The sequence below is a fragment of the Sorex araneus genome, chromosome 4 (genome assembly GCF_027595985.1).
Source record: "Sorex araneus isolate mSorAra2 chromosome 4, mSorAra2.pri, whole genome shotgun sequence".
NCBI lineage: Eukaryota > Metazoa > Chordata > Mammalia > Eulipotyphla > Soricidae > Sorex > Sorex araneus.
In genome coordinates, this window is record NC_073305.1 from 222817618 (window position 1) to 222842678 (window position 25061).

The 25061-nt window shown below is 46.2% G+C and overlaps 1 protein-coding gene and 1 non-coding gene across 5 annotated transcripts in view; one reads left to right on the forward strand and one right to left on the reverse strand.

Annotated features, from left to right (window-relative positions):
- Positions 1-8747: 8747 nt before the first annotated feature.
- On the reverse strand, positions 8748-8932 carry LOC129404767 (U2 spliceosomal RNA). The gene has a single exon (XR_008630116.1). It is a non-coding gene; the product is annotated as a U2 spliceosomal RNA (small nuclear RNA).
- Positions 8933-9526: 594 nt separating this feature from the next.
- The window catches only part of NPRL3 (NPR3 like, GATOR1 complex subunit), a 44944-nt gene continuing 29409 nt past the window's right edge, over positions 9527-25061 (forward strand). Inside the window, exons 1-2 of one of the 4 annotated variants that reach the window (XM_004604228.2) lie at positions 9527-9746; positions 16007-16076. In XM_004604228.2, coding sequence (XP_004604285.1) covers positions 9629-9746; positions 16007-16076 — 188 coding nt within the window. In that variant the 5' untranslated portion in view covers positions 9527-9628. The remainder of the gene's footprint in view (positions 9747-16006; positions 16077-25061) is intronic. The other 3 variants (XM_055134190.1, XM_055134189.1, XM_055134191.1) reach the window with 3 other exon arrangements.

Here is a 25061-nt window from a genome sequence, read left to right on the forward strand (position 1 = left end):
GCACTGTCAGATTTGGTCCAAGACACCCTAAAATTCCTCACTGATACCTGAGCACAGTGCCTGGAAACCCTGAGCACTGCTGGTTGGGCCCTCCACCCGAAGAAAGAGACTTATAGGGCCCAGAAATGTAGCTTAATAGTACCTTCCTTACCTGTGGGGCTGGACTGAGCCATCAGGGTGAGCCCATGCAGGAACCCATGGAAATGGGCGAGTCTTCTCATGTGTCCTGACTGGTTTGGATGAAGCTGAACATTTTCCCCCTTCAAACTGCCTTCAGTGAATAATTTCAGTATATTGAAAGAGTCAGTTTTTCTTTTCTCACAGAAGCCCAGCCAGATCTTTGACACTTAGATTCTGGGCTCTGGTCCAGCCTAGTCTTTGGGATGCAAATCTCAAATGCTTGCCCAGTTTGTCTTTGGGATGTAGATTTCAGATGCAGGCCCAGTTTGTCTTTGGGATGCAAACTCATACACTTATAGCCCAAGAAAGGTTTAGGTTTTGGTTGTGTAATTCTTTCCTTAGGCCAAAATGCACTGGCCTGTGGAGACAAGGAAACAATACATGTTTTGCTGCCTCAATGTTCTTTGTGTAACTTCTTTTGATGCTTTTGATGACATCACTGTATTGCGCCCTTTAGAGGTACCATGATCAATAAAAGGAGATTTCAGGGCTCTGTAACTTTGTCACAGGTCTGAGAGAACCTGGGCCCTCCATGACATAAATTTCTTTTGTGTTCCTTGTCTCAGCACCTCTGACTGAACGAATATTCATGCAACACTGAGTTTTATCCTTGGAACCACAAAATAAATTTTAAGGGGCTGGAGTGATAGCACAGCGGGTAGGGCGTTTGCTTTGCACGTGACTGACCTGGGCGAACCCAGCATCCCATACGGTCCCCTGAGCATGGCCAGGAGTAATTCCTGAGTGCATGAGCCAGAAGTAACGCCTGTGTTACTTCTGCAAGGTGTAACCCAAAAACAAAGCAAAAAAAATTTTTTTTAAAAGACCGTAGACATTGGGTAAGGTGCTTGCACTGCATGCGCCAACCCAGGTTTGATCCCCAGCATCCTGTAGACTCCTTCAAGCCATGCCAGTAGTGATCCTTGAGTGCAGAATCAGAAGTAAGCCCTGAGTATTGCGGTGTGTGGTCCAAAAACCAATAAATAAGCAAATAAGAGTTTTTTTTTTCTTTTTGGGTCACACCTGGCAACGCACAGAGGTTACTCCTGGCTCTACACTCAGGAATTACCCCTGGTGGTGCTCAGGGGACCATATGGGATGCTGGGAATCGAACCCGGGTCGGCCGCATGCAAGGCAAATGCCCTATCTGCTGTGCTATTGCTCCAGCCCCGTGTTTTTTTTTTTAAATTAAAAACAAATAGCAACAGACACATGAAAAGATACTTAACATTGTTGCTTATAAGTGAAATTCAAATTAAGACAAGAAAGGATTTTTATGCAACACTGACTAAGATACTATTAAGCGCTGTGTCCCCTCACATGGTCTAGAAATCAACTTCTACATTATGTAGCACTAGGGTAATATCATTTAGCCTGAGCCTGTCATAGGTTATACCATGTACTAGGGTATTTATATTGTGAATGTTAAGGACATAATCACCTAACGGCATATTTCTCAGAGTATGCTGTTTCCACTATATAAATCCATGCATGACTACTAAAAAGAAAACAGTAAGTGTTGATAAGAATGTAGAAAGATTGGGATTTCTATCATTGCTGGTGGGGTTGTGAAGTGGTGCAGCTTCTGTGGAAAACAGTCTTTACAGTCTGCCTGCTATCCAGCCCCAGTGTCAAGGTCCAACCTTTCTTTTGTTTGTTTCTGGTCAAAATCTAGTGGTGCTCAGGGCTTACTACTGGTTCTGAGCTCAGGAATCATTCCTGGTGGAACTTGGGGTACCATGTGGGATGTGGGAGATCAAATCCTGGCTGGCTATGTGCAAGGCAAGCATTAATATGACTGCTCCAGCCCTTGTCTCTATTTGTTTTTATTTTTTAAATTTTTTTGTGTCAAGTATAACATATTTTATTCGGAAATTTTGAGGAAGGGAGGGTGGGAGGGGAGAGAGACAGACAGACAGAAAGATAGAGAAGCAGACAGAGAGACACAGAGACAGTATAATGCACTCAAGAGACAACATGGGTTTTTCAGGGAGCATGCCCCTGCCACAGTATACATCCCAGCATTAGATATGAAAGTCTATATCTCAAGAGGGGAGATATGGGTGACACATGCACTCAGACACCACATGCTCTCAGAAGCAACAAATAGGCCCAAATAGCACATGGGCATGGACAGCATACACATCGACCTCAACCCTAGTCTTTTTAAAACAAAAACTCGTTTTTCTCTTTGGACCATACCTGGCAGTGTTCAGGGGTTACTTCTGGCTCTGACTCGGAATTACTTGTGACAATGCTCGGGGGACCATATGGGATACTGGGGATCAAACCTGGATGTGCTGCACTGCAAAGCTAGGGCCTTACTCCCTGCACTGTCTCTCAGCCTCTAACTAAAGCTCTTTTGTAACAATGTCTAATAAATAGCTGAACTCATAGAAAAAGTAAAATGGTTAGTCCTGCTTTATGCAAAATTAACTAATTAAGAAAAGCAAAACAAGGGGCTGGAGCAATAGCACATTGAGTATGGCGATTGTCTTGCATGCGGCCGACCCGGGTTCGATTCCCAGCATCCCATATGGTCCCCTGAGCACCACCAGGAGTAATTCCTGAGTGCAAAGCCAGGAATTACCCCTGTGCATCGCCTAGGTGTGACCCAAAAAGAAAAAAAAAAAAGCAAAACAAGTTTAGAGCCAAATATAAAATGTAGAGCAGAAGAGAACCTTCAGTATTTGTTTTCCAAGAGCTGGGGTGAGTTCTTAGACCTCAGGACTCATAGTTCTTAGAACTTCATGGGTAAAGTGAAGCCTGCTGCCTGGTCTTAGCAGACATTTGTCCTGAGCTTCAAGTCATGGGCATAGCACCAATTTTCCTCATGTCATAGGTGTGGTCCTGCAGCTGTCTCTGAGAGAACTTTTATTTTGTTGTCATTGTACCTTTTATGATCAGGAGACAGTCATGGGGAGTTATGAAACTTATACAAAGTTTCCATAGCACAGCGGGGAGGGTGTTTGCCTTGCACGCGGCCGACCCGGGTTCGATCTCCGGCATCCCATATGGTCCCCCAAGCACCACCAGGGGTAATTCCTGAGTACAAAGCCAGGAGTAACCCCTGAGCATCGCTGGGTGTGACTCAAAAAGCAAAAAAAAAAAAGTTTCCATGCAGGACACTCAGCCTTAGGAGTCCTTAGGTAGCTCTGGATACCTGATCTGTGGATCTCAGCTCTGGTCCCCACTGTGGCCCAGGGTACTGAGTCCCACTGGTTTCAGGACTCATATTTCATCTCTGGGCACATTCTGAGCTCGTGAATGCGGGGCTGAGCTCAGAAGGTCCTGGTCATGAGTGACCAGAGGCCAGACCTCAGGGGGCCCTGGTCATGAGTGAGCAAAGGCCAGAGGTCAATAGCCCTTTCCCTTAGAAAAAACCCCTGGTGATCCTAGGCTGGCAGGTAACTTCACAGGCCTCACTTTATTGTCTGGATTGTCCAGGAAGTGGGTAGGTTCAGTCACCCCCTCACAGTTAGGAGGGGTACTCTGCCTCACAGGATCTCAACACAGCAATGTAAGTTCAGGATTATTGTAGTTATGCCTTTGGTTGAATGATTCTTCTTAGGAATGGACACTGTAGCTGAGAAGGTGAGGTTGTCCAGGGTGCTCCAAGATAGGGCCTTGTGCCACTCCCAGCCTTATGACAGATGGCCGTGGGTCTATCGTCTGGGCCAGACCGAATGGTAGGATTGATAAAGCCCAGATGTCCAGGTGGCCTTGTGGCCCTGCCTGTTGAGACCCAAACTTGGAGGAAGGGTCCCGAAGTTTAGTTTTCAAAAATTTACTTGCTTTGAGAAAAGCAGTTTATGAAACAGAGTTGTTTAAATTTTTCGTGAGGACTCAGAGGTGTGAGATGCTTGCAAGGAATGAGAGTGCCCTACAGTGACCTGAGCTGCCTGAGCCAGGCACACCAGGGTGTGGGTCGAGCTGGGTCTGGCTTCTGTCTGCTCATGGCTCCCATCCTGTTACTGGAAGCCTGAACTCTAGCCTCGCTCAGCAGGGGCAACTCTACCTCTGTACTATCTCCCCACCTCCAGTTCACCCATTTATTTTTATTTTATTATTATTATTATTATTTTGCTTTTTTGGGGGGTCATACCCGGTGATGCACAGGGGTTACTCCTGGCTCATGCACTCAGGAATTACCCCTGGCGGTGCTCAGGGGACCATATGGGATGCTGGGAATCGAACCCGGGTCAGCCACATGCAAGGCAAATTCCCTACCTGCTGTGCTATCACTCCAGCCCTGGAGTTCACCCATTTAAACTCTACAATTTAATGGGTTTATTCTTTCGGTTTGTTTGTTTTGGGGCCACAGCTGGAGATGCTACTTCTGACTCTGCACTCAGGAATTGCTCCTTCTGGATGTTGAGGATGAACCCTGGGTTGGCAGCATGCAAGGCAAGTGCCCTACTTGCTGTACTATCTCTCCAGTCCGACAATTTAATTATTTTTAGTATATTTATAGAATTTCACAACTATCACCAAATTAAATTTAAAATTATTTTCATGACCCCCAAAGAAATCCTGTACCAGGTAACAGTATCTATTAATTTATCTCTATTACAAGACATTTACATAAGTGGAGTAACATACTATGTGTGTAATGTTTTCAGGTTAATTCAAATGTCAGTATTTCTTTTTTGGGGGTGCCATACCGGTCAATGCCTAAGGCTTACTCCTGGCTCTGTGCTGAAGGATCACTCCTGGTGGGTTCAGGGATCATATGGGGTGCTGGGGATTGAATCCAGGACATCTGCGTGCATGGCAAATGCCATACTCATTGTACTATCGCTCTGGTCCTACTGTCAATATCTCATGCTTTTTTACAACTTAATACTATTCTATTCCATGGAGTTCTGACATATTTCATTCACCCAAATTTTGAGTAGGGAACATGGATTGTTTCTGCTTTGGGGCTATAATACATATTGATGCTATAAACAAACTTTGTGGATAAACATTAATTTTCTTGGCTTACATAGGAATGAGAAAATTATTCCAATTTCTCCACATCTTAATTTTTTTCTTTTTCTAGTTTTTGGGCTATAGTCCGTGGTGCTCAGGGTTTACTCCTTACTCCTGACTCTGCACTCAGGGATTACTCCTGGTGGTGCTTGGGGAAACCATATGGGATGGCAGGGATGAAACCTGGGTTGGCTGTATGCAAGGCAGTGCTCGCCAGCTGTATACTACCTCTCCAGTCCGTATTTTGTCTTTTAAATATATATTATGTGTGTGTGTGTGTTGTGATTGAACCCGGGTACTCACACACACACAGGAAAGTGCTCTATGCTGAGCTACATCCCTGAGGAAAGTGCTCTATGCTGAGCTACATTCCTGGTCCTTAATAAGTGTCTGTGATATATCTTTTGATTTTGAGTTACATTTCCCTAAGGAGTAAGATGCTGAGTATCTTTTTTTTTTTTCTTTTTGGGTCACACCCAGCGATGCTCAGGGGTTACTCCTGGCTTTGCACTCAGGAATTACTCCTGGCGGTGCTTGGGGGACCATATGGGATGCCGGGGATCAAACCCGGGTCGGCCACATGCAAGACAAACGCCCTACCCGCTGTGCTATCGCTCCGGCCCTGAGTATCTTTTTATGTTCTCATTGGCCTAAAAATATGGTCTTAGAAAATATTTATTCACATCATTTATCCAATTTTGAATTGGATACTTATCCATTCATTGTTGGTTTACAATTTGTAAATGTTTTAAATAAAATCTATGTTTTGGATAAGATCTATTTCCTACCATTCTGTGGGTACTCATTTTACTATTCAATTTGATTAAATCCAATTTTGATTAATTCCATTTTTTTCTGTTACTTGTTGTCATATCTGAGAAACCATTTTCTAGTCTAAGATTATGAATTATTTTTGTGGGGGAGTTATGCCCGGCGATGCTCAGGGGTTACTCCTGTCTTCGCACTCAGGAAATAGTCCTGGAGGTGCATGGGGGACCATATGGGATACAGGAAATCAAACCCAGGTTGGCCGTGTGCAAGGCAAGCCTCCTATATGCTATACTATCTCACCAGCCCCAGATTATGAATATTTAACCTATGCTATTTTCTTTTAATGTTTTTTTGTGGTGCTCAGGGCCTATTCCTGGCTTGGGTTTAGGGGTCTATCCAGTGGTGCGGGTTGGGAGGGGGATGTGACCATGTGGTGCTAGGGTCTGAACTTGGGTCTCCCACATGCAAAACATGTGCTTCAGTTCTTTGAGTGGTCTACCTGGCCCTTTCCTAAGATTTTCATAGCATTAATACTTATATTTAGGTCTATGATCTGTTAAGTGACTTGTGTTGAGCCAGAACGATCACTGTCACTGTATCACTGTCATCCCGTTGCTCATTGATTTGCTCGAGCAGGCACCAGTAATGTCTCCATTGTGAGACTTGTTACTATTTTTGGCATATCGAATAGGCCATGGGTAGCTTGCCAGGCTTAGCTGTGCGGGTGAGATACTCTAAGTAGCTTGCCGGGCTCTCCGAGAGGGACAGAGGAATCGAACCCGGGTCGGCCGCGTGCAAGGCAAATGCCCTACCCCCTGGGTGATTGCTCCAGCCTAACAAGAAGATATAACATTTTATTTAAAAAATATAACGGTGGCACCTAATAAAAATCGTGCATGACCATTTTCCCTAAAGTGACCTCATTTATTCCGTAAATTTTTATATCGTTCACGAAGTTCTGCACTAGAGCTCAAACAACTCCAAGCATCCCCATCAGTCTGTCGGGGAGGCCTGGCAAGGACCAGAGACATAGGACAGCAAGTAGGGAGTTGGCCTTGCACCGGGCCAAGCTGGGGTTGGATCCCCAGTAACCCATTTGGTCACCTGAGCCCTGAGTGACCCTTCTGGGCAGAGCTGGGAGTAAGCCATGAGTACCACAGGGTGTGGCCCCCCAAACAAACACAAAAGGAAACAGGGAGTGTCTTGGCATGGACCATTTCTCTCTTCTACTCAAAGTGAACTCACATCTGCAATCTCTACTGGGCTTGCGCCCAACAGAACACTCCCTGTAAACTTCAAGGAAACAGTGGAAACTTCAAACCAGGACTTGGGGTGGAGTGGGAGGTAACGCTCCCATGTACAAAAGTAAAGGGCAACTTTTCCAGCCCCCCAAAACGTCTGCAAACCGAGACCGCACAGGAGCAAAGGAGGGAGGGCCGCCCTTACTGCAGAGCACTGGCTAGCACCGGCCCTGCAAAGGCCACCCAGGAGCTGGTCACGGCCATGCAGAGACGGAACCAACTTGGCAGTTGCACACGCTTGGGGTGGAGGGTGGGTAGGGGGCGTGGGCTCTGCCAGCCTACGCTGAGCAAAGAGTAACACTCAGCACCCGCAGTTCCCAGATCCCCTCATCCCTGCTGGGGGGGGGCCCTGGGGGCAGGCTGGGCCTGAGAGTTGAAGCTGTAACTTGAGCAGTGAGCTGGTCGAGCTGGTTGCCAGCTCCAAAGAATAGCCTCTGAGGGGCCGGAGCGGTAGCACAGCGGGTAGGGCGTTTGCCTTGCACGCGGCCGACCCGGGTTCGATCCCCGGCATCCCATATGGTCCCCCAAGCACTGCCAGGAGCAATTCCTGAGTGCAAAGCCAGGAGTAACCCCTGAGCATTGCTGGGTGTGACCCAAAAAGAAAAAAAAAAAAAGAATAGCCTCTGAGCCTCTCAGGTGCACGGATGCTCCTAGATAATTTACAGCAGCAGCAGCAAGAACAAAATCCACAGACTTGGGCTTTTGGATACAGGAGGAAACAGTGGCAGGAGATGATGCAAGCCCGTGCTTGTCAGCTGGGGTAACCCAAATTTAAAAAAGTAAAAATTAGGTCTATGATTCGTTAAGTGACTTTTGTTGAGCCAGAATGATAGAACAGGGATTAAGTCATTTGCTTTGCACTTCCAGACTCAGGTTGGATCCCTCGAACAACATAGGGTACCTCGAGCCCCACCAGGAGTGATCACTGACTGAAGAGCCAGGAGTAAACCCTGAGCACTGCAGGGGGTGGCCAAAAAAGCCTAAATAAAATGACTTTTTTTTTTTTTTTTTTTTGCTTTTTGGGTAACACCTGACAATGCACAGGGGTTACTCCTGGCTCTACACTCAGGAATTACTCCTGGCAGTGCTCAGGGGACCATATGGGGTGCTGGGAATCGAACAGAAGTCGGCCGCGTGCAAGGCAAACGCCTTACCCGCTGTGCTATCGCTCCAGCCCCAAAATGACTATCATTTTTACTTTTTGGGGGGAGTGGGGTGGAGGGGTACCTGGGATAGAAGCCAAGTCCTCATAGGAGGCCTGTACTGGACCACTGAATCATATTCTCTTTTCTTTTCTTTTCTTTTTTTTTTTTTTACTTTTTGGGTCACACCAGGCGATGTACTGGGGTTACTCCTGACTTTGCACTCAGGAATTACTCCTGGCAGGTGCTCAGGGGACCATATGGGATGCTGGGAATTGAACTTGGGTCGGCCGCCTGCAAGGCAAACGCCCCAACCGCTGTGCTATCGCTTCAGCCCCTGAATCATATTCTCAAACGGTCACTTTTAATTATTTTTTTAGGAAGGTGCACCATTTCTGGAGATCCTGAAATACAGGTGGATATGTGGAGTAGATGAAGCAAGCTCCTATTCCAAACGCCTGCTTCAAAAATTCATTAATATATTATTCTAGAATAGAGGACGTACCAGCTATTGTACCTGTTAGAACAGGTACACTTGATCTTAATTAAAAGCCGATAAATAATTTTTAAAATTTAATTTGGGGGGGTGGGGCAATCTGGTTATGGTCAGTGATGCACAGGAGTTACTCCTGGCCTGCACCTGGGAATTGGTCCAGGCAGTACTGAAGGGACCGTAAAGGGATGCCAGAAATCGAAAAGGCAAGTGCCCTACCCGCTGTACTATCTTTCTGGCACCCTACAATTAATTTTTTAAAATTTGTGTTTTGGGTCACACCCAGCTCAGTGCCAAGGATCAAACTCTAGGATCTTTTTCATTTGTTTGATTTTGAGCTACACCCGGTGATACTCAGGAATTACTCCTGGCAGTGCTCCGGGGACCATATTGGACGCAGGTGACCGAACCCAGGTTGCTCGTGTGCAAAGCAAACTACACCTGGGCTCTCCCGGCATGCAAGGCCAGGGCCCCGGGGCTTTGAACAACCCCTCCGAGTCCTTTGAGTACATTTCCGGGGTGGTGGGGTCAGTGCAGGACTCGGCCACACCTGAGAGGCCGGTCACTGCCCAGGGAAGCCCGGCCGCCACGGACCCGCGCCCCGCCGCCCGCGCCTGCGCACTCGGCCTCCCGCGCCTGCGCGTGACAGCCCGGCCCGGCGCAGGTCCAGCGGCGCCGCTGCGGCAGCGCGCGTTCTCGCGAGGCCGCGGGACCGGTGTCGGGGCGGGTGTGCGGCGCGCCCGCCCCTCCCGCGCGTCCGCCCGGGCATGGGCGACGACACCAGCCCCCTCAGCGTGATCCTGGTGAGCTCGGGGAGCAGGGGCAACAAGCTGCTCTTCAGGTACCCCTTCCAGAGGAGCCGGGAGAACCCCGCGGCCCAGACAAGTAAGTGGGGCCGCGGCCGCCCGTCGCTCGCGCCACGCCTCAGGGCGCGCCCAGGGCGACTTCCGGCCTGGCCGCGGGAGCCCCGTCTGTCAGGTTTCCGGTGACTCTCCGTGGCCGCGCGGCGGGATCGGGTCGCTCTGCCGCCCGAGGTCGCCGGCTGCTACGGCGCGGGGACCCGTCGGCCCTCTGCTGCAGTTCCTAAGCACGCACCGACAGGCCGGACACACACTCGCGCCCTGAAGCACCGGGGCCACAGAGGGCGCGCCGTGCCCGCCTCGGCTCCTGGCTGCGGGCGTCCCGCCCGCGCCAGCGCGGGAGTGCCCTTCAGTACTCCTGCGGGAGTGCCCGTCAGATACTCAGATACTCGTGGGGGGTGTCCTTCAGATACTCATGTGGGAGTGCCCTTCAGATACTCAGATACTCGTGCGGGAGTGCCCTTTAGATACTCAGATACCCGCACGGGAGTGCCCTTCAGATACTCAGATACTCATACTCGTGGGGGGTGTCTTTCAGGTACTCGTGTGGAAGTGCCCTTCAGAGACCCGTGCGGGAGTGCCCTTCAGTACTCCTGCGGGAGTGCCCGTCAGATACTCAGATACTCGTGGGGGGTGTCCTTCAGATACTCCTGTGGGAGTTCCCTTTAGATACTCAGATACCCTTGTGGGGCACCCTTCAGATACTCAGATATTCGTGCGGGAATACACTTCAGATGCTCATGCGGGAGTACCTTTCATATACCCTTGCGGGAATGCCCTTCAGATACTCGTGCGGAAGTACCCTTCATATACCCGTGCAGGAATGCCCTTCAGATACTCAGATACTCGTGGGGTGTGCCCTTCAGATACTCAGATACTCGTGCAGGAGTACCCTTCAGATACTCGTGCGGAAGTACCCTTCATATACCCGTGCAGGAATGCCCTTCAGATACTCAGATACTCGTGGGGGGTGTCCTTCAGATATTCATGTGGGAGTGCCCTTCAGATACCCGTGCGGGAGTGCCCTTCAGATACCCGTGTGGGAGTGCCCTTCAGATACCCGTGCGGGAGTACCGTTCAGATACCAGTGCAGGAATATCCTTCAGATACTGTCATGTAGCAGGATACAGAATCGGCTTCCTGAGTGACACGGTTGGGTCTGAGAGACCTCCTGGGGGTGCTAACGCTTGGGGGCCCTGGTGCGCCTGGCCAGCCTGGCCCTCTGTCCAGCGCAAGAGCCCAGGAGTGGGCTGCTGCTCAGGTCAGAGGGGCCGGTGCAGGGTACCTGGGCAACCCACGCTCTGCTGGGGACCCCCAGGGCCGTGCTCGAAGGTGTCAGGGGACCTTGTAGGGCAGGAACCAGAGCCCAGGCCAGGTACATGCTGGACATGGCCTAAACCACTACATCATGCCCCAGCCCAGAGCATAGTTATTTTAAATAATTTGGGTTTTCATGTCTTTATTAATGTGATACACGAAGAATTGTACTTCGTAATTTTTTTCATTTGGGGGCTGGCCACGGCTAGTATTTGGGCCTGAGGAATCAGTGCCCCGAATCCACCAGGGCCTCTCCCAGTAATGCAGGGCCAAGTGGTGTCTGAGGTGAATCCTGATGAGAGCTGCTATATTAAATCCCAACTCTTCTATACATATATATGATATATATGCGTGTATTATATATGTGCATATACATAATATATATTGTTTGGTTTGTTTTTGTTCTTTTGTGCTGCACCCGGCTGTGCTCAGGATTATTCCTGGCTCTGCACTCCGGAATCACTCTTGGTGGGCTCAGGGGACCATATGGGTTGCTGGGTATCTAACACGGGTCATCTGTGTGCAAGCAAGGTCAATGTCCTATGCTCTGTACTACCTCTCTGGCCATGTCTCTGATTTTTTTTTAACTTTTTTTTTATTATTCACGGTGAGATATACCTTTACAAAGCTGTTCATGATTGGATTTCAGTCATACAGTATTCCAACACCCATTCCTCCACCAGTGTACATTTCCCAGCACCACTCTCCACCCCCCATGCCCTGCCCCCTGCCTGCCTCTATGTCAGGCGCTTTTCCCTCCCTCCCTCTTTCTCCCTCTCTCTCCCTCCCCCCCCCCCCCCGTTTTGGGCACAGTGGTTTGCAATATTGATACTGAAAGGTTACCAAGAATATCATTTTATCTACTTTTAACCCTCAGATCTTGTCTAGCATGATCAATCCCAGCTATTATTTTCATACTGGTCTCTTCTTTATCTTATCTACCCTCAGCCCCACATGCTCTTGTGATTAGCTCCAACCATTGGCCAGTCCTCCTAATCCTTGTTTTCCTTGGCCATGGATATTAGTCTTCTATTATATATATTTTTATATACCACAAATGAATGCAGTCATTCTGTATCTGTCCCTTTCCTTCTGACTCACTTTACTCAGCATGATTACTCTCCATGTCCATCCATTTATAGGCAAATTCCATAACTTCAGTTTTCCTGACAGCTGCATAGTATTCCATTATGTAGATGTGCCATAGTTTCTTTACCCATTTGTCTGTTCTTGGTCACTCAGGTTATTTTTTTCATTTTTTGGGTCACACCCAGCGATGCTCAGGGGTTACTCCTGCCTCTGCTCTCAGGAATCACTCCTGGTGGTGCTTGAGGGACCATATGGGATTCCGGGGATTGAACATGGTTGGCCTTGTTTGGCACTCAGTGGTTGTTTCCAGATTCTGGTATGGTGAATAATGCTGCAGTGAACATAGGAGTGTAGATGGTATTTCTGTCATGTTTTTGAGCTGCCAGGGTATATTCTCAGAAGTGGTATTGCTGGGTCAAATGGGAGCTAAATTTCTAGTTTTTTGAGAAACAGCCATATTGTTTTCAAAAAGACTGGACCAGTTGGCCATTCCCACCAACAGTGAAGGAAAGTCCTATTCTCCCCACATCCACGCCAACACTGGTTGTTCTTGTTCTTTGGATGTGTGTTAGTCACTGTCATGTGAGATGATATCTCATTGTTGTTTTGATCTGCATCTCCCTGATTATTAGTGTTGGAGAGCATTTTTTCATGTGCCTTTTGGCCATTTGAATTTCTTCTTTGAGAAAGTTTCTGTTCATTTCATTGCCCTATTTTCTGATCGGATTGGATGTTTGGGTTTTTTTTTTTTCTGATATTTTTAATGTGCATATGTCATACGGTAGAGAGTAAGCATGTTTTTTGAGCCATTTGGATTTCCTCTTTAGTGAATGGCCATTAATAATTTTTGGTAACTGGGGCCGGAGCGATAGCACAGTGGGTAGGGCGTTTGCCTTGCACGCGGCTGACCCGGGTTCGATCCCCGGCATCCCATATGGTCCCCCAAGCACCGCCAGGAGTAATTCCTGAGTGAAAAGCCAGGAGTAACCCTTGTGCATCGCTGGGTGTGACCCAAAAAGAAAAAAAAAAAACTTTGGTAACTGTATCTTACGGTGATCCAATAAAACTTGTTAAAAAATAATCTTCGGGGGGCTGGAGTGATAGCACAGTGGGTAGGGCGTTTGCCTTGCACGCGGCCGACCCGGGTTCAAATCCCAGCATCCCATATGGTCCCCTGAGCACCGCCAGGAGTAATTCCTGAGTGCAGAGCCAGGACTGACCCCTGTGCATCGCTGGGTGTGACCCAAAAACCAAAAAAAAAAAAAAAAAATCTTCGCCTAGTTTTCTTATGGTTTGTTTAATTATTTTTCCTTTGGATTTGAGGAAGTTCTTAATATATTTAAGAGAAATTAGGCTTAATTTTTTCTTACAAAGGTTTATATAATTATCCAGTTTACCTCTCTGTAATTCTTTCCACAAAGTTTTACATTTTTTACAAATTGCATCTTATTAAAAAGTTTTTGCTATATTTGGGGGAAGGGGATTTGGCCACAATTCGGGAATCACTCCTGGCAGTGCTCATGGGACCATATGCAGTGCCAGGGATTGAATCTGTGCTGTGTGCAAGGCAAGAGCCTTAGCCCCTATACTATTTCTCAGGCCCCTGTCAGCATCTTGTTTTGTTTGTTTATAGCTTATAATACTTTATTTTATACTTATTTATTTTAAATTTTTAAAAATTGAATCACAGTGATAAACACATTTACAAAGTTGTTCATGATCGGATTTCAGTCATATAATGTTCCAACCCCCGTCCCTTCACCAGTGTAATTTTCCCACCACCGATGGTCCCTGTTTCCCTCCTGCCTTTCGCTCTCCCGCCTGCCACTTTTCTTCTCTCTCTCTCCCCCTCCCTCTCCCTCTCTTCCTCCCTCTCCTCCCACTCCCTCTCCTTTTGGGCCTTATGCTTTGCAATATAGATAATGAAAGGTTATCAGGTATATCCATTTCCCTGTCAAAATTTAAAAAATTGCGCTAAATTTAAAATGATTCTCACTTTTTTTCTTTTATTTTTGGGTCACACCTGGCGATGCACAGGGGATTCCTCCTGGCTTTGCACTCAGGAATTACTTCTGGTGGTGCTCAGGGGAGCATATGGGATGCTAGAAATCGAACCCGGGTCAGCCTCGTGCAAGGCAAACGCCCTACCCGCTGTGCTATTGCTCCAGTTCCCTGTGATTCTCACTTTTTGTGATGACTGGGTTTCACTTTTATTTTGGGTCTTGCACACATCTGATTGTGTGCCAGAGATTGTATGCTTGTGTGCTGGAGGTTTTCCAGTTAACAGATCCACCAGGACCACACTTGGTGTGTGTGGGAGGCATTGGGAATGACACACTCTCAAATCTCCAAAGCAGATGCTTTTTAGTCAAGTCACTACCTGTACCTACAGCCTTCTCTCCTTCCCTTCCTTTGTTGCTGATGTTTGTTGCTGTTACCAGGGTTATACATGTGCTTGGTTTCAGGCTCACACATTTTTTAGTTGTAGTCCTTTCCAGGAATGGCTAATCAGGTTGCTGGACGTGGTTACACTTTTTCACTTGTGGTGCTTCAGGTATGTGATTGTGTTTTTTGGTTATGCTGCTTATTAGGGTTTGGGGGTGTTCATAGACATGCTGTCTGGGAGTCGCTTCCTGGCCATGATGCTCTCCACGGTTGCACCCTATGTGGTATTTACACACTCTTCACCGTGTTGAGGCTGGAGCCGTCTGGCAGCTTCGGGGATCACAGACCCCTGAGTTTCCATGATTGTGCTTAGCATATGCAGGTGCCACCAAGATGGAAGTCATGGCTTCACTTATTGTGCCTACCCATTGAGCCATCTCCTGACCCTCACCATAACTTCTTGGAAACAATCAGTATTTGTTTTGAGAAAGTTATTATGGTACAACATTTGACATTTTAAGTACAACATTTTTTTTTGAAGGGGAAGGGACCACACCTGGCAGTATTCAGGGATTACTCCTGGCTCTGTGCTCAGGAATTACTCTTGGTAGGGCGCAGGGAACCATTTGTGGCATGAGGGATTGAACCAGTGTTTGCTACATGCAAGGCAAGTGCCCGACCTGCTGTATTTTATCTCTGGTCCCATTATATTAATTATATTCACCATAAATAATTCACCATATTGTATATCCATTACGACAACCATTCCAAAATTTTTTTATTGTTGCAAACCAAAACTACCCATGAATCAGCAGTTCCTTTTCCTTTACATCCCTGCCCCTCATAGTCACTAATCTAGTTCTCTCTCTGGGAATTTGTTTATTGTACCTACTTCATAGAAATTTATTGTTTGTCCTTATGTCTGACTTTGTTCATTACAGTACATCAGAACTTCATTGCTTTTTGAGTACAAATGTTATTCTATTATGTGCTTACTACATTTCAGAAATCATCACTTTTATTTATTTTTTATTTTATTTTATTTTTTGCTTTTTGGGTCACACCCGGTGATGCACAGGGGTCACTCCTGGCTCATGCACTCAGGAATTACCCCTGGTGGTGCTCAGGGGACCATATGCTGGGAATCGAACATGGGTTGGCCGAGTGCAAGGCAAATGCCCTACCCGCTGTGCTATCACTCCAGCCCCAGAAATCATCACTTTTTTTTTTTTTTTTTTGCTTTTTTGGGTCACACCCAGCAATGCACAGGGGTCACTCCTGGCTCATGCACTCAGGAATCACCCCTGGCGGTGCTCAGGGGACCATATGGGATGCTGGGATTTGAACCCGTGTCGGCCACGTGCAAGGCAAACGCCCTACCCGCTGTGCTATCACTCCAGCCCCAAGAAATCATCACTTTTAATGGCTCCACAATTCACTTGTTTGTCAGCAGATCTTGTTTTTAGACATTCTCCTTTTTTTGCCTTTGCTCAGGCAAGCCTCGTAGCAGATATGCTGTGAACAGTACAGGCGATCATGCTGATGACCAGGATGGAGACTCCAGGTAAGGACTCCCTGTGATGGGACAAGTTTTGCTTCTAGGCCTGGGAAATCCCCATCTCTTTTTGACCCATATATTTTCTCCTTGGAAGACTGTGATTTATGTTGGTTATCTTTGGTTTCCTGCATAGGCTGGTTATCTGTTTCAGTTGTGGATTGTGTGGTTGGTGAAGCAGGTCAGAACACAAGAGTTATATTCCTGTAGAATGCTCCTTTCTTTAAAAGGAGCATGAAATGAAGCATGCCCCAGTGTTCAGACCATTTTTTCATGCCCGAAGGTTAGATGTAAGTGATTGTCTGACACAGTCAGACAGGTGGTGATGTGGGCTGAGAGCCAAAGCTCTTACTCTCTCCCCTATGTGCTTTCCTGCATTCTTTGGGAATGTTCTTAGGGAGGATGACATCAGAAATGAGTACTTCTGCCTTCTTAATGTTTATTTTTAAGGATTAGTAGATGGTGACAGAGTTCCAGATAAAGAAAGATTGTAAATTGCCTATCCTAGATTTCTCTGAACATAATCTCTAGTGTTGCATGAAAATTAAGTGAGGTCTCCTTCCACCACCAACCACTCCTTGGGCCTTTGCTGCACAGTATTGTGATAGTTTCCATCAGTTAGGGTGTTGTGAAACTCTAAGAGTATGTTTTTTCTATATTTTGTTGAGAATGTTGGGATGTTTTGGAGTTACCAAATCCAGTTCCAACCAACAGGGTTTCTGGTAATTCAAGTTCCTCAGTTTTGACACACTCCCCAGAAATACCACCTTCTTCCACTTAATATGCCAGTTCCAGGCCCAAGTTGTTGTCTGTGCTTCTGACTTACTGACTGTATGAATCAGAGGTTCAAAGGACCCCCTTCTCAGATTCTGTTAATTTTCCAGAGCTGCTCATGGAACTCTGGAAACCCATTTACTTACTGTATTAATGAATTATTGCAGAAGATATAACTCAGGAACAGATGAATGGAATAAATGCACAAGGAATGGTGTCAGAGAAAAGGGACGGGATTTCATGACCTCTCCAGGGATGCTTCATTCTTTTTAAATTTCTACATTCTCAGCAACACAGTTGCTCTCTGGATCTACTTTTCTTCCTCTCTCTTAACTTCCCCACAACCTGCCAGCTCCATTGAACCCAGAGTTTCACATGTGAAAGGCAAGGGTTCTATCACTTACGTACATTCCTCTCCTCTCTCTCTTTCTCTCTCTCTTTTTTTTTTTTGGTGAAGGCTGCATTACATAGGCATGTTTGATGGACACATTGGCTAGTGCTTGAACTGAATCTCTGGCCCATCTATTCTTCCCAGAGGAAGTAGAATTGAGAATTCCAAACTTTTTATCATATAAATGGCCCTTCAGGCAACCAGTCCCCATCCTAAGGTACTTCCTTGAACTACCTTTCTTGTATAAGTAAAGATGTCTTCATCACTTTGGACATTTAGGAAATTCTAGGACTTTTGGGATCTGTGAACCAGAATCACTGGATAAAGACCAGATGTATTTGAGGAATATGTTTCAATAATTTGAATAACCAAATATATTTTTTTCCCTTATTAATTACAGTACCACAGACGTCCTCTGGCAGAACTGGTGACTATTTCCTACCCCTTCCTAGCAGAGCTACTGTGTCTACACTGCTTTTTTCTCTCTGGTTCATCCCACACAGGACAACGTGTAGAGGGTTCTGGGTCTGACTCTCAAGTTGTCTTACAATGTATGATCCTGGGCATATGAGCTTCAGTTTTGCTGACTTCTCTGTACTTCTCAAGTCAGGTGCTAGGAGAACACCTGTCTCAGTGGTAGTATTTGCCAGTAAATGTGCTTCCTGTGGAGGGGCTGACACAAGTCCATAAAACATGCCTGTGCTGTTTAATATGCCACTGCATACCTAAGTACAAAAATGGAACACTGTTGACACATTGAAGTCTCATGAGATCATCCCCTTGAAGAGATGGCAATTCTTTGTGATTTTTCTCATTATTAGAGATAAAGTTGTAGGAATTACTTTTAAGCTTTTGTGGCTTCTGACTTCTGATGAATCTTTCTTGGCAAAGCCCGTGAGCTATCTTATCTCTGTTCTAATCGGTGAGCTGAAGTTTGATAGCTGCTCAGAACAAAAGCCCATGAACCATCTTATCTATGTTCTCACCAATTAGCTGAATTTTGATAGCTGCTCAGAACAAGGGGCCTATATGTGAATATGACCATGTGTACACCACATCATGACTGACTGTCATCTCACAGAGCTGAATCTGTCCTGGGATTTTGCCCCATCTTTCTAGCATACTGAGAAGCATGTCCCAGCAAAACAGGTCTCTTCAGAAGAACTTTAACCCCTAAATAAGCTCTTTCTTTAAAAACTCAAGTTTAATGGTGCAGACATTTCAGATATTTTCCAACACACATATACTGATCAGCCACAGATAATATTGCTGCTCGCTAAAGGGACCTCACAGTTGTGTTTCTTCTTGATGAAGGAACCTCAGCTATGTTCTGTGCAAAAAATCAGTAAGTTGAGGGGGCTGGAGGGATAGTACAGCCGGTAGGGCGTTTGCCTTGCATGCGGCCGACCCAGGTTCGATTCCCAGCGTCCCATATGGTCCCCTGAGCACTGCCAGGAATGATTCCTGAGTGCAGAGCCAGGAGTCAGCCCTGAGCATTGCCGGGTGTGACCCAAAAAAGCAAAGAAAAAAAAAATCAGTAAGTTGAGCTATACTGGGTTCACTTTGTCTCAAAATTAGAGCTGAGATACTTACCTGAACTCTACAGTGTCCGGGAGGCTTTTACTGTGGGAATCTTACTTGTTTTTGGTGAGATGTTTTTAGCTTAAAGCTGGAATGCATGAGCATTTAGATCATTCAAACACATGTAGCTAATGTATGTGCTGCTAGCTCTAGGTTTCCAGTCTTGTTCTGAAAACTGACTCATTCTCACCAACCAGTACTTACTTGTGGGAGCATGAGTTTTAGTGAGAAAAACATGGGTATTATCTGTATCCTCTTTCTTTGGGGTAGTGGTGGTGGTGGTAGAATTTGGGCTACACCCAGCAATACTTAGGAACTGTTCCTGGCTCAGTGCTCAGGAGTGATCTCTGACAGTGCTCAGAGGACCACATGTGGTGCTGGGAATTTAAATGAGGGTCATTGCCAGTGTAGCTGCAAGCAAGACAAATGCCTTCCTTCCATACTATCTCTCCAGCTCCAGTGTCCTCTTATTTGGTAAGTTGCTTAGTCTTCATCTAGCAGTTAATACATAATAGTGGTATTTTGCTAAACTTTAATACTGTTTTAAATAAGCAACCTCATAACCTTTTGTGATTTAAAGAGCAATGTGTTTTTGTTTGGTCTTGATGGTCCTGTTCCCATTTCAGCGAGCCATGTCCTCCAACCGATGAGCAATTGGTTGCAGGGTAAGACCAAGACTTCTCCAGCACCTTTCTGTCTTGATTCCTTCTGCCTTCTTTTCTTGTAATTGTGCTTAACTCCTGATTTCCCTCAATGTTGAAGAATGACTAACGAGGCACAAAGCTCTAGCTCAGATTTCACTACCTCAATCTCCCATGAGTGCCCAGGCTTTCCACAGCCTCTGCCCATTCTCTACCTGGAGTTATTTAGGTTTTTCACAGAGGCCAAGCCAAGGTTGGTTGGTCCCAGGGAGACTTCTGGGACCAGACATCACTCATATTTCCTCCTTCAGGCAGGCAGGCACCAGTGACCCGGTGAAGGTGACAGGTAACCAGGAACAGGTGTTGGTTTGTTTTTTTTTCTTTTTGGGTCACACCTGGCGATGCACAGGGGTTACTCCTGGCTCTGCACTTAGGAATTACTCCTGGCGGTGCTCAGGGGACCATATGGGATGCTGGGATTTGAACCCGGGTCGGCCACATGCAAGGCAAACGCCCTACCTGCTGTGCTATCGCTCCAGCCCCGGAACAGGTGTTTTTTTTTTTTTTAATAACTCTTTCTAGCATACTGCTTCATTCCTTCTGGAATACCCTATATTTTTGTTCTCTGCCTTCGTTTCTTTGTTTCTCAGAGAGGTTTGGTGAGGTCTTTTCAAGAGGCTGGGTGTTGTGTGATTTTTCTCAGGCTTCTGTGTTTTTTAGTGTGTGCCCATTAGGAACAAAAAATATTCTCATGAATCTTAGGAAGATTTCTCAGAAAGACATGGATAAGGTGATATCTTCCTGCCCCCTCAAAGGGCTTCCCTAGTGGGTATTGGGGGTACACAGAAGATATGTGAGGCCCCATTAAACTGGGGGCAGAATTGAGCTCTCTTTTTCTGGCAAGCCAGAGAATGAGTACTGTTCCTAAATATCTTGGCAGAATTGGAAGGTCTTGACACGTTTTCAAGATGGACTGGTACATCTTAAATGTGTGTGTCTTTATGTTTTAAAATTTTTTTCATTATTATTATTTTTTAGTTAGTGAATCACCGTGAGGTATAGTTACAGGCTTACAGGCTTTTGTGCTTGCGTTTCAGTCATACAATGATCGAGTATCCGTCCTTCCACCAGTGCCCATTTTTCACCACCAATCGTCCCAGCATCCCTCCTACCCCCCACCCCCGAAATGTGTGTGTCCTTAAATTTCTGAGTTATTCCAGGAATCTTTAGTGTCTTTTTTTTTTGTTTATTTGTTTCTGGGCCACACTAATAGTGCTTGTGGTTTACTCCTGGCTCTGTGCTCAGGGATCACTCCTGTTGGAGCTGCGGGGGTGGGGACCATATGGGGTGCCAGCTATCGAACCTGGGTTGGCTTTGTGCAAGGCAAACATTTGCCCTACCAGCTGTACTATTGCTCAGGCCCAAGGAGTCATTAGCTTATGTAAGAGCTATTTTGTTACAGTACACTTACCTGATATCATTTAAATAGAAAGTAATTTATGTAAATTCTGGAAATAACAATTGTTATCACATGTTTTTGTTTCACTGAACTGTTTTAGCAATTAAGTTCCTGATCCCCCAAATCTCAGAGTTTTACTCTGTCTTTATAAATGTCAGACATCAGACACTATATAAAGTATAGTGCCTCTTGTATTTTTTTCATCATATGTGTATAATATTAAGCTGTGGTGAGTGAGTTTCTGTTGGGCTAGACTTGCTCAAATAAACCGAATAGCCAACCACCACCCTGGGTTTGCACCAGAGAAGCTTTCCTGAATGGCCCCTTAAGATGGTATGGTTTCTTTTAGAATTTGTTTTTGGCGCCACATCTGGTGTTGCTCAGGGGAACCTGTTGCTTGGTGGTCAGTGGTCAGTTCTTGCAGTGCTTAGTTGACCATGTGGTGACAGGATCAAACCCAGATGTCCACATGTACAGCATGTGCACTAGGTCCATCCCAGCTCCCAGATGGCTTCCATTTCAGTAACATGTGACTTTCCATTTGACTCCCTCTGCAGTTTTTCAGGTAGGTGGGCAGGTGCTTGAAAAAGTTTTTAGGGGCTGGAGAGAGCAAAGAGGGCAGGGTATTTACTTTGCATGTGGCTGACCTGGGTTTGTTCCCCAGCATCCCAGATGGTTCTCTGAGCACCACCAGGATTGATCCCTGAGTGCAGAGCCAGGAGTAACCCCTGAGCACTGCCAGGTGTGATCCCAAAACAAAAAAACCCAAAAACTACAAAAACATTTTTCGGTGGCAGGTAGTACAATGGTAAGGTGCTTGCCTTGCGTGCTTCTGACCGGGGTTTGATCCCTGGCAATGGTCCCCCAAGCACTACCAGGTGTGGCCCAAAACCAAAACCAAACAAAACACTTTTAGGACTGAAGTGATAGTACAATGGGTAGGGCATTTGCTTTTCATGCTGCCGACCCAAGTTTGATGAGTTTCATTCCTGGTATCACATATGGTCCCCTGAGTCTGTTAGGTTTAATTGCTGAGCGTAGAGCCAGTATTTATCCCTGAGCACTGCTGGTGTAGCCCTCCACCTAGAAAAAGTTTTTTAAACTGGGGCCTAGAGAGATATTACAGCTGGTAGGGAACTTGCGTTGTATGTGGCCAACCTGGGTTTGATTTCTGACATCCCATATGGTACCCTGAGCCTGCCAGGAGTGATCCCTGAGTGCAGTAGGAGAAAACCCTGAGCCCTGCCAGCTATAGCCTAGAAACCACAAAAAAAAATGTTTTCAAAAATTGTTATTAGCGGGGCTGGAGCGATAGTACAGCTGGGAGGGTGGTGTTTACCTCGCACACCGCTGACCTGGTTTGATTCCCAGCATCCCATATGGTCCCCTGAGCAATGCCAGGAGTAATTCCTGAGTGCAGAGCCAGGAGTAACCCCTGTGCATTGCCAGGTGTGGCCCCAAAAAAGCAAAAAAAAAATGTTCTTAAAACAATAACAACAAAAATTAATTTGAAGGGGCTGGAGCAATAGCATCCCATATGCTTCCTCAAACTCTGGCAGGAGTAATTCCTGAGTGCAGAGCCAGAGTAACCCCTGAGCATTGCTAGGTTCACTCAAAAAGAAAAAAAAAAAAAGGTTATTAGCATAGTTAGCAACTATGTTAATTGATCATTGTTCCTGGTATTGTATGGGTGCTGTTGATTTGACTCTTGGAGAGTTTGTTTGCATATATATATTTATAGATGTAAACTTGACCCCTGAATCTCAGAAGTCATCTCTATAATCAAGACTATCTTAAGACCCTAGATTGGTAGCTAAGGACAAGAGCTGAGTCTTCCTGAGAGAGGAACACAGAGTTTTGGTGGAGATTTTAATAGCACAGAAAAAAAATGAATAGTATAATGTTTTTTTTTCTTGTTAGGGCCAGTACTGGGAGTGGGTGGTATAAATTGCCAGGTATTGAACCCAAGGCCTTGAATGTGCAGTGTGTGTACTCTTATCACTTGGGCCATATCCTCGGACCTGGAGGTTGTTGGTTTTTTTTTTCCTTCTATTTTTTTTTCCTTTTTGCAGGTTGTTCTATCCATAATCTCTGGATCCCTGAGTCACTGGGTGACAGAGTAGAGGAATGTTATTTCTGTAGTTTATCACTGGGCCAGTTGCTCAGGTGGAGTTGGTTGTGGTTTTGGTTTAGTTTGGGGTCATATCCAGCGGTGCTCAGGACTTATTGCTCTGTGCTCAGAGATGTGGTGCTGTGGGGATCAAACCTGAGTCTGCGACATGTAAAGCATGCGCTTTCCTCACTCTACCATTGTTTTGGCCTGTGTTTGTTATGGTTTTAATACCCTGAGCCCTTCTTTACTCTCACCGTGTTCCTTGGGTAAGACTTACAGGTCAGAGTGAGCTCTGTGGAGTTGTTTTTTTTTTTTTTTCCTTTTTGGGTCACACCCGGCAATGCACAGGGGTTACTCCTGGCTCATGCACTCAGGAATCACTCCTGGCGGTGCTCAGGGGACCATATGTGATGCTGGGAACTGAACCCGGGTCGACCGTGTGCAAGGCAAAAGCCCTACCCGCTGTGCTATCGCTCCAGCCCCCTCTGTGAAGTTTTTTAAGAACACATATGTCTCTGATTTAAGACATTGAAGTCTCCATCTCTCATCTCTAGAATGTAGTATTGTAGGTAGGGAGAGTCCTTTGTGGGTGGCCAAGGCCTTGGCTATTCGCTCTGCATTTCACAAAATGTGTCTAACACTATTGGTGTAGGATGGTCTGACTGTATCAGGCAGAGCAGCCTATTCTGATCAAACCCTGCATATGGTTGGTTTGAGGGACACCTAGAGGACTCAGCTAGTTCCTAAGGAAGGCTGAAACTCCCTTAAACATCAGCAGTTCTAGGCTCCCTAATTCCTACTGAGAAAAGACTTGGAAAGCTTCTTTTAGCTGCATGTCATGCATTTTATTCTTATGTTGGTAAGCCCCACCATATAGAGTGAGTGGTCCTCTTCCTAGATCCTTTCTATTTTATTTATTTATTTATTTTGCTTTTTGGGTCGCACCTGGCAATGCACAGGGATTACTCCTGGCTGTGCACTCAGGAACCACCCCTGGCGGTGCTCAGGGGACCATATGGGATGCTGGGATTCAAACCCGGGTCGGCTGCGTGCAAGGCAAACGCCCTACCCGCTGTGCTATCACTCCAGCCCCGATCCTTTCTGTTTTAATGAAAGTAATGTGTTTTTCTTTTTTTTTTTTGTTGTTGTTGTTTTGTAGTGAGAAAGAAAACAACCCAGGGCCTCTATGCAAGACAAATTATGCTACTGTTGAATTACCTCTCTTACACTTTAAATAAACTTTTATTGATTTACCATTGGTTTATAGTACTTGATCCTTTTATGATAGTCATTTGCACTTTTAGTGTTGAGCTGGAACACCTCTGAAAAATATCTTTCTTTACAGAAATGAGTGGTTGTTCACTTGCACTGCCCCAGTCCTGCCCTGCAGGAGAGACTCATTGGTGTGGTGGCTGATGTATTCTAGCTCCTCACTGAAGTCTATGGTTCCATACTGGAGTGTCTGTCCCCTATGGTTTCTACCTGTCTAGGGATAGAGCACAAACCTGGGGGTGCTGGCCCCTCCTCCTCCAACAGAGAATCTCCTAGTCTCAATGTGAAAAATTTCTCCAGATGGAGGATTGTGCACAGGCTTCATCTCCCATCTGGCTGTGGGCCAGACCTGGTGTATCAGTGTTTCTAGAGGAGAGGCCCCAAGCCTGGGCTCTGAGATAAGAGTTTGCACAGTATCCCCTGCGTTCTCCTCCCTGTGGCAGTTCCCCTTATCTGGACCCTCCCTGGACAGAAAGCTACAGGGTGCTGGTGTAGAGATGTGGGTGTGCATGTACACTTGGAAAGGGGTGAACTCAGCAGTTTTACAGAGATGGAGGAGCCCCAATCTACTCTCACTAACAGCAGGCATTCCCACTCCTCACAGCACCCACTGCTGTGCATCCCTGTATTCATATCATGTCAGTGGGTCATTTGAAAGTGTTCTTGTTAGGAATTGGAAAGTTCTAGAGCTCAGGGTAAGGGAAAGACTTGATATTTGTGCAGTGAGGAACGTCATTAGCCTGGGCAGCTAGTGTTGTTCTGT